This window comes from Theobroma umbraticum, unplaced genomic scaffold (assembly GCF_002168275.2).
Source record: "Theobroma umbraticum cultivar Fairchild unplaced genomic scaffold, ASM216827v3 scaffold_86.0, whole genome shotgun sequence".
NCBI lineage: Eukaryota > Viridiplantae > Streptophyta > Magnoliopsida > Malvales > Malvaceae > Theobroma > Theobroma umbraticum.
Window position 1 is genome coordinate 4,222,570 of NW_018397263.1, and position 9,471 is coordinate 4,232,040.

The 9,471-nt window shown below is 33.7% G+C and overlaps 1 protein-coding gene across 5 annotated transcripts; it reads left to right on the forward strand.

The window, feature by feature from the left end:
- Positions 1 to 2,404: 2,404 nt before the first annotated feature.
- ABI5 (Basic-leucine zipper (bZIP) transcription factor family protein) lies at positions 2,405 to 7,217 on the forward strand. Of its 5 annotated transcripts, XM_021434330.1 has the most exons (7): positions 2,405 to 2,636; positions 4,144 to 4,232; positions 4,358 to 5,487; positions 6,250 to 6,321; positions 6,429 to 6,458; positions 6,699 to 6,814; positions 6,910 to 7,217. In XM_021434330.1, exons 3-6 carry the CDS (start codon positions 4,426 to 4,428, stop codon positions 6,792 to 6,794), a joined length of 1,260 nt encoding a protein of 419 aa, XP_021290005.1. In that variant the 5' UTR covers positions 2,405 to 2,636; positions 4,144 to 4,232; positions 4,358 to 4,425; the 3' UTR covers positions 6,795 to 6,814; positions 6,910 to 7,217. The 5 variants fall into 5 exon arrangements, with proteins under 5 accessions (XP_021290005.1, XP_021290003.1, XP_021290006.1 ...); XM_021434328.1 differs by having other exon boundaries at positions 6,699 to 7,217; XM_021434331.1 differs by having other exon boundaries at positions 4,365 to 5,487; positions 6,699 to 7,217.
- Positions 7,218 to 9,471: the final 2,254 nt, after the last annotated feature.

A 9,471-nucleotide genomic window follows, 5' to 3' on the forward strand; every position in this document is an offset into this window, starting at 1 on the left:
TATTTTCAAGTAAATTCAATATCTTTATCATATTGATCAAAAATTATTGTCTTTTTTAATATATATTTAATGATTGAAATTTTATTATAATCAAACAAATTGTTAGATCATTTTCAATTAACATAAAATTTGACATGCATAATTTACATGAATAGAGTATAAAAGCAAAAGGTTTGATTAACAACATACAACTTGTATAAAATGAAAGGCTATAAAACTAATTTAATTGTATACTAGTGTAAGTGTATACTTTCTCCAATTTTCATATATATATTCAAATTCGAATCTTATGGGTAATGAGAACTTGTGGGAACAAATAATGTTTTATTCATTTTAAAAGACTAAAAACAAAAAGGAAAATCGATTTGCAAACATGATTTCTTTTAATCTTATATATTTGAGATGCAATTGGCATGCACATTTCTTCGTTTCTTTGTGGGCCTTTGATAAACTAATTGGGCCTATATTCTATTCGTCGGCCTCTACAGCCATCTTAAAAATAAGGCCCAAAACGAACTTCTGATCAGTGACCCAATTATTATGCCCCAACAAAAAAAATTGTGAAGTTGAGTATTTTATTTATTTTAATTTATTTTCTTCGAAAAATAAATAAAATAGGTAATTATAAGATGGCTATATCTTCTTCCCAACGATAAAAATGTTAAAAAAAAAAAAAGGGTTATCCAAGAAAAAGGGAAAAGAAAGAAACAGCTATCGAAGCCTTCACTCTTCCTTGTTGAGAGTGCAAATGCCTATTAAATGGGCTAAAGCTATAACAGTACTATCAATTTGACCAAGGAAGTGACGCTATTTATTTGTATTATTAAGTTTTGGGTACACATAATATCTAAAAGAGTTTTTAAATTATTTATTATGTTTGATTAAAATTTTATATTTTTATTTTACATAAAATAAATATTTATAATTAATAATTAATTAATTATTATTAATTAAAATATTATTTATTATTTTATATAATATAATATTAATATGACATGTTGAAAAGTTCTACAAAATGATGATATGACAAAATGATATGAATCATCTACATCAATATTATATAAATATAAAATAATAAGTGACGTTTTAATTCATAACAATTATCTAATTTCAAAGTTTTATCTTTCAAGACATAACGTATGTGTACCTCGTCATTTGTTCTTGTTTCATCTTTCAATTCAAGATTTTAAATATTAACCTTTGTTAAGTGACTAAGTTTTTCTTTTTACATAAATCCAAAGTTAATATAAACACTACCATCATTTTGATATTTTATCACAACTATTTGTTAAGTAAAATGCATATAATAGTAAATAATTAATAACTATTGATATATAGAACATAATGTAAGACCCAAAATAAAATTAAAAAAAAAAACCAGAAACAAAGACTAAATGAAAAAGACGGACGGGTGATTAATTGATACACAGGCTTCCCAGTATTCCAAAAATGAAACAGCGGTTTCCAAACGAATCCACAGATCTTGTTGTTCTTAAACTCTAAAGCCAAAAACATCCATCACAGAATCTTAGGAACAAAACTGCACGTGCCTCGTATGCTCTAACATTAACTATGCAGACGAGCTTGGGTGGATAGTGCTCACACCTTAATTATTTACCATTACTTCTTCCTCCCTCCCAACCAGATTAACTATTTGATGCTGGAAGATCTTTAAATTAAACATTATCCAAAATCCTCGAAGGGTTGTTTCCCTTCTCTCAATAAAATTATGTTTCTGTGTTAAGTTTTGCTAATTCGACCCTAATTCCATAACGCTAAAAGCTATCGTTGTTGTTGGAAGTTAAAGTTCTATTCATGTTGTAATTTAATTTATTTCCTAACTAATTACATGCACAAAGTTTAATCATTTAGATGTTCTATGATATTACAAATTTTAGTCCATGAGAGAAATATAGTATACATTTTTTTATATTGAAATCCATGATGTTATATAAGTTTTAGTGTCTGCCTCCTTGAGAGAAATTTCCCATAAATTTTTTCATGTATTTATCATGAAATAAATTCAATATATACTAAACTCCATAACCATAATGGATCAGCTTTAAGTAACTTGACCTAATGAAATTAAAATGTGAGAGAATAAACTAAACAAGGCTATGAAGAAGGTTTTAATTACCTCTGGCCCCAATAACAAGCCAACCTGTGGGAGCTCAGCTTACAGGAATGAGCACACGCGTTGAGCTAAGAGCACCAAAACAAAGGCCGAACAAGCCACATGGCCGATACGTGTCGAGCAGACCAAGCCCGATACCTTTGGACCAATTTTTGTTTTCAACTCCGTGCATGGTTGATTTATATTGACTTTATAGCCCGCGTTGGACCCCACTCCTCTGGGAACATAAATACTTGTGCTCTCACTGCGCATGTTAAGAGTCCTCCCGTCCCTTGGTCATACAAGCCACTGCCAAAGATCTTCTTCAACCAAAACCTTTCCAATTGTTTTTTTCCCTCTGCAACTCTTTTCCTGATTCATGATATTGTTAGATAAAGCTTGCAAAAGTAGTTTAATGTTGGTTTTATAGATCCACCCACCACCCTGCTGGATTGTTAAAACTCCCAAAAGCATTTTTCAGTTGATCAATTCTCTTCGATCGCTCGCTTGTTGGAATAATCAGGTATGTAACTAATGTGGTTTTTTCATTTGGTTGAATGGGGGTTCCTTTCTTTCTTTTGATGATTAAGTTTTAAATCTGAAACATTCTTGGATGCCTGCTGAGAAGCTTTATTTCTTCTATGGCACATATGCATGTGTTCTTTATAGTCAAGGTTTAGTTTTACATTAAACTAGTATCATGACTAAGACATTGTTCTTCTACAATAGACTTATAACTTTGATCTTAACAACTCCTTCCTCTTGTATAACTTTTGTGTTAACAAGCTCTCTTCCCTCCCTTCATTTTTTTGTAAAAAAAAAAAAAATGAATTGTGAAAAGACTATATCAATTAACCTAGCTTGCCATTAACTTGGGGTTGCTGTAGATTAAACACGCTTAGCTCCTTCCTTGGGCCATCCACCCCCTTCGTAGAGAGGATAATAGGTAGCTAACTAGCTTTGATATTTGCATAACCCTTTCCTTTTTATTTGTACTTTTCCGTTAAACTAGTTTTCTAATCCCTTCTGAGAGTCAAAAAAGCTTTGTTTGATTTTAACTTAGTGACACTTAATTAATTAATGGCTGCTACCATGTTTGGCCATAATAGGAAAGATTCTTTTGCTTTTCCTTCTCGGCCACCCATATCAATATTCCGCTTTTAGGAGCCGCACATTTTTTTTCCTACAAAATTTTGGGCAGAGTGAGCTTTTTTCTTTTGTCGTGATTATGAATAACTTGGTCCGAGAGCCACCCTCAGCCCTTTTGCCTAATCGCATCACCTTCACTGGATGACAAACATAGCATGGTTCTCAATTCCGCATTCACATAATTTCCATTCATCGTGTGACTCTGATTGATCCACGTCAGCTTTGATTTTTTGACAGCGATCTGACTGGCTTAATTATGTCAGCATCAAAGCTAACGTGACGAATATGGAAGGAACCAACTGATTAAGATTTGGAAATACTAGCATTTTTCTGTTAAAAGATAGTGATTACAAGTATGAAAAAACTTAAGTTAGGGTTTGTAATAAGACTTGGAAACACTATTGAAGATTACTGTGACCTACCAAAAGGAAAGTGTTGGTATTTAATTTCTTCAACTATAAGGAAGTAATTGGAAATTTAAAGCACCTTCTACCATCATTGGTAGTCTCTTTTATTTTAATTCGTGGATGATGGTGGAGAGGAAATTAACAAGATAGGCTATAGATTCCCACTGCTGCAGCCACTTTAGACGCTTTTGTCAAAACACCCAAATTTTTTTTTTCTTAATTATTCTGTTCCCTCAATTATTATACTAGCTTTTCTGAATTTAATCTGCCATAATTAGTTTCCACTATTATTTTCTACATACTGTTGCCTGTTGAATTGAGAGAGAGAGTCTGGTTTTTGGAACTTACAACCCATGTGCTATAATTTAGTGTAGACTATTCTAAGGGAAATCTAATGTACCCTTTGTAGATTTTCTTTTTTCCCCCAAAATTAATTTAGCTACTTCAATTTGTTATCTTCCCCACTGCTTACAGGTAGGGTTCATTTTCAAGAATCAGGCTTGGACCCACCTGTGGCAAACTGCTGCAATACTTATCCATCAATTATCATCTCATTTTGAGTGGTATGTTAGTGGAATATGTTTAAAACAAGATTTCCATGGTCTCTTTCTTTGTGACATTAGTGTCCTTTTCCGAACCTAATTCTCCATCCACTTTTGCTTCCTCTTTTTTTTTTTCTTTTTGTTAGCAAACAGGTCAATTGGTATTGCTATATCAATCATCAAAGAGCCGTAGCTTCACAGCTTTCATCAGAAAATGGTGATTACGGAATCTGAGATTGGCGAGGTTGAGTCATCGTTGCAGGTGGATCAGCAGCAGAAGAACCACCCTTTCTCGTCCCTTGGAAGGCAATCCTCAATCTATTCCCTCACTCTTGATGAGTTCCAGCAAACGTTGTGTGAGGATGGGAAGAACTTCGGGTCCATGAACATGGACGAGTTCATTACCAGCATCTGGAACGCTGAAGAAAACCAAGCTATCAACTCCAACATTAACAATCAGCAGAGCAACTGTGCAAATAAACAAGTTACCAGCCATGTTCATTTGTTGTTGAATGAAACAACAAGCAATAAAGGCATAGCTAAGCAGCCTAGCCTGCCAAGGCAAGGCTCGCTTACGCTTCCTGCACCGCTATGTAGGAAGACTGTTGATGAAGTTTGGTCTGAGATGCATAAAGGGCAGGAAGGACAAGGACAGAGCAACAATAGCAATGTAGAGAATGCTGAGAATGGAACCCGGCAGCCAACTTTTGGGGAGATGACCTTGGAGGATTTCTTGATTAAGGCAGGGGTAGTAAGGGAAAAATGCATTCTACCAGCACCGCCTCCGCAGCACCAGCGGCAATATGGGTTGTATCAGACTGGCAATAACGCTGCGGGGTGTCCAGGGTTTGTTTCCAGGCCTATTGTGGGAGTGGGTAGCAATGGTGGCTTTGGTGTGAGTGCATACCAGACAATGCCTCCAGGTGGAGTCATCGGTGATTCATCTGGGTATGTTAACGATGGTAAGAGGGGTAGTGGCTATCAGCCAACTGCTCCGCCACCAACGACAGTTTGTTATAGAGGGAAGGTAGCTGCTGCTGGTGCCTATGTACCTGGACAGGCAATGGGAGTGGTGTCACCAATGAGTCCAGTATCATCAGAAGGGATGTGTAACAGTCAAGTTGATAATGCTGCTAATCAATTTGGGATGGATATGGGCGGACTAAGGGGAAGGAAAAGGATCATTGATGGTCCAATAGAGAAGGTGGTTGAGAGAAGGCAACGCAGGATGATTAAGAATAGGGAGTCAGCTGCAAGGTCTAGAGCTAGAAAACAGGTACTACTAATATATTGAACTGATAGCTATAATGTTTGATGAAGCGAATGCATACGTGGGAAAATCAGTTGTTTGACATATATAGTTTGCTTCTCTGGGTCACAATTTTTAGTGGAAAGAAATCTTCTTCTAGTGACTAGGCCTAAATGTTACAAGAATGAACGTGTCTTCCATTAGTGGTTTCTTCACCAGTGATTAGGCGATGGACGAACCTTGACTAGACTTCCCTCTTTTTCTTAGTCGCTGAGAACCAAAGGAATGTATTTTAGATATGTCGATGTGTTCAACTTATGATTTTTATACTACTAAACACAAAGGTCTACTCTCATGGCAAAGGGCCTAGTTCCCTCATCTGCTTTTAAATCCTTCTTTTACTCGAACTCTATAGCCATTAGCGTAACACAGACTCGAGAGATAAATCGTAGTGATCGAATTAATGCGTACTCAAGTTCATGATATGTAGTAGGAAATCTAAAAGCCCGGTTATAGAACAGAAATAAACTACATATTTCATGAACGGAAATGGAAAACGACTTGTGAGTGGTACTCAATGGCATTGGTAAAAACAAGATCTGCATGACTAATTGACAACTGCTTAAAAGTTTAGGTTGGTTTAGCAAGAAAAATGAAATTTAATAAGAAATGGGAATTGACCGGTGTAATATCATTGGAGATTCTTGGAGAAATGGAATATGCAACATTGTAATTAGTTTTACTGATCTTAAGGTGCCCATCCTTACGAAGGTTGATTTGATTTTACAGGCGTATACAGTCGAGCTAGAAGCAGAATTGAACCAATTGAAACAAGAGAATGCCCATCTTAAGCAGGCTCTGGTAACACCGTTGTTACTTTAGTTCATTTTCAACGAATTGCTCCTTTAGCTTTTTATCATTTGTTATCTGAACAACTTATTACTCTCATTCTACTCTCATTTTAACAGGGAGAACTCGAGAGGAGAAGGATGCAACAGGTAAATCATCTAACTGATTCCAAGTGCACCGAGGCAGGAAAAAATGAAGATAAAGAGAATGTTTTTGCATAGTTCATGTTCCTCTTTTGCTCAGTGTTGCCCCATAACAATGTTTGGCGTACATTTAGGCAGGGAAAATCCAAGCATTTGATGGCAATATATGCACCCAGTGGCGTTAAATTTCTATGATTTGTTTCTCGGTTTGTTTCCTTCTAATTCTGGTGTACCTGTTTCTTGCAGTACTTTGAGGAAAGGGAAATGAAAACACAAACCGAATCCCAAAAAGCTAAAGAGAAACTAAGAATACTGAGAAGAACTCTGAGTTGTCCATTGTAAAGCAAAAGGGGGTGAATTAGGTAAACTATTGAGGAGTTGTTCGTCATTTTATCATCATCATCTCGCAATCGCATCACTTGCATTGTTTACGCAAACAAATCCATGGGATTTTCAGGCATTGGTGATGGAAGCTCCAGGACCAATGGCCTAAAAGCTAGAGAGGGGAAGAGTCTGAAATGAAGAAAATTTGAGCACCTCAACTCTGAAGGGCATCTAAGAGAAGGAAGACTTTCCGAAATTCTTATAAATAATCAAATTCTGAAGTCTAAATTTGCTTTTAGTGCTACAGAGGTCTGTAGCTCAGACATAGGCATGTCATTAATTGTTTTGGTATATCTCAGTCTCCTTTGTAAAATTTGGCCCAAAGTTTCCCGAGGGCGGTCAATTATTTAATAACTATGATTTCCATGTGTTATCATTGAAGTTTTTCATCTAAAGCTTCAAGTTGAGGATGAAACTATTCAGAGATTTGAGAATTGAACAGCCACAACATCAGAAAATAAGCTTCAACACTTGTAAGAACAAAGAACACGTGAGATAAAAAGGGCTTATTCCGTTGAGCTGATCAAGAAATCGGATATTAATGAAAGACACCATCCACCGCTATGCACCGAATTTCTAGCCCTGTTCACTTTGCACGCCGCATATGACCTTACTGTAAAATCCGTGACTAAAAGTCAAAATAAATCTAAGCCGTGGACATATATAACCGGTAAACTTAAAGAATCGGTTTTGCATTTTGTGAGTAGGTGGATTCAAATTGCTTCTCTTTAGTGATATATTCCGCGTCATTGCTTTTACTGTTTAACAATGGTAAGATGGGTCTGCAAGTTGTTTTATTTTTTTTTGGCATTACTTGAACATTAATGAATATCTTGTGGCCCTTGGGTTAGGCATGGCTGCCACTCATTGCTTTCATTTCTTAATTTTCATTTTTTCAACGTAGGATGGGTCTGCAAGATAATCTTTGATTTTTTTTTTGGCATTACTTGAACATCTTGTGGCCCTACGGTTAGGCATGGCTGCCACTCATTGCTTTCATTTCTTAATTTTCTTAATTTTCTTTATGCAAATTATTTATATTCATAAACTAAAAATATTTAACGATATATAAATTTTAATAATAATAATAATAGTAAAAATTAACAACTGAAAATCTTGGTTCAAATTTATAAAAATGAACATAAAAAATCATAAAAGTGGAATAAGTATTGTTAAAATATTGACCTAAATATGTGAGAGTTAGTGCAAAAAGTCAATTACGTCAAAATAAACATATTTTTTTGTGAAAATTAAACATTTAAATTTATATTATTGAATTAAAAGTTATTTACCAATTTACAAATTTTAATTTATAAATAAAAATAATAAAGATAAAAATAACTATAGTGAAAATTAATAATTGAAAAGTTTTAACATAAACTTGTAAGAATTAACGTAAAAAATCATAAAGATGAAACAAATATTACTAAAATATTAACGTAAATATGTAAGATTTAACATAATAAGTCAATCAAATCAACCCTAAAACAAAATGAGAGGCAGCTAACCAATTTCTTAGAGAGACATAATTAACTGCATTGATCTCGATAACTACGCCACCTACAGAATTTAAAAAACCTAAAAGAGCATGATTCATATATTTCGCAGAATTCCTCGTCAAACCATTTATCTTTTAAATATTCCTTACTAGAAAGAAAAATCTTTAAACATTTTGAGCATTTTAAAGTGATTTTTGATACACGAAAAAAAACCTTTAAGCATTTTGAGTATTTTTAAGCATTTTAGAATGGTTTTTGATACATGAAGAAAAACCTTTGAGCGTTTTGAGCATTCTTCATCAAGTAGATATATTGTTAAATGAAATATGGTGTTTATTTAAAATTGTTAATTTTATTAAATGAAATTCAGTAGTTTTGGTAGTTTTTAGGCATTACACAATCAGTTTTTAGACATTACGTGATTAGTTTTTAAACATTTTTTGACTGATTTATAAGTATTACGTAACTGGTTGATATGACATTATATGACTAGTTGATAGGCATTGTGTGACTTAGGCATTACTTAAAAATCAATCATACAATGTCTAAAAACCAGTCACGTAATATCTAAAACTAGTCATACAATGATTAAGCCACGTAATGCTTAAAAATCAGTTTCGCAATACTTAGAAACTAGTAATGCAATACCTAATAACTAATTAATTTGCCTTCTTGCAGCCAGGTTTAAGTTACTAAAGTTATACAGTATTTTAATTTACAGATATGTCTAATCAATTTCAACCCCTTAACTTTGGTGTTCTATAAATAAACCAAGAAATCCAAGAACCTAAAACATATACCTTGATATCATCTTTGCTCTTTGGATAGCAAGAAATAGCCAGATGGTGAGATAGATAATATTTGACAAAAGAGAGAAATTAGAATTTAATTTTGAAATTTTTGTCTGGATGGTGAGATAGAGAAAATCGAAACCATTTTAATTTGATTGAAATTGTTTAAAGGGTATTATTGTAAAGTCATTACAAAAATTGGTAAAAAATAATTAAAATTATAATGAAACTGTTATGAATATTTTGTGAATATCCATTCATGTTATTTATATCTAGATTTGATATAACTTAGATTGGATTAGGATTTAATCCATCTAATCTCTAAATATTATCTTCATCTTGTAA

What these genes read in the sequence shown, in the direction of transcription:
- ABI5 (XM_021434328.1), top strand. Translation starts at nt 4,426, where the DNA reads ATGGTGATTACGGAATCTGAGATTGGCGAGGTTGAGTCATCGTTGCAG. An exon ending in GGTCTAGAGCTAGAAAACAG is followed by an intron (nt 5,488 to 6,249) that starts GTACTACTAATA and finishes TTGATTTTACAG; the next exon opens with GCGTATACAGTCGAGCTAGA. An exon ending in AGAGGAGAAGGATGCAACAG is followed by an intron (nt 6,459 to 6,698) that starts GTAAATCATCTA and finishes TGTTTCTTGCAG; the next exon opens with TACTTTGAGGAAAGGGAAAT.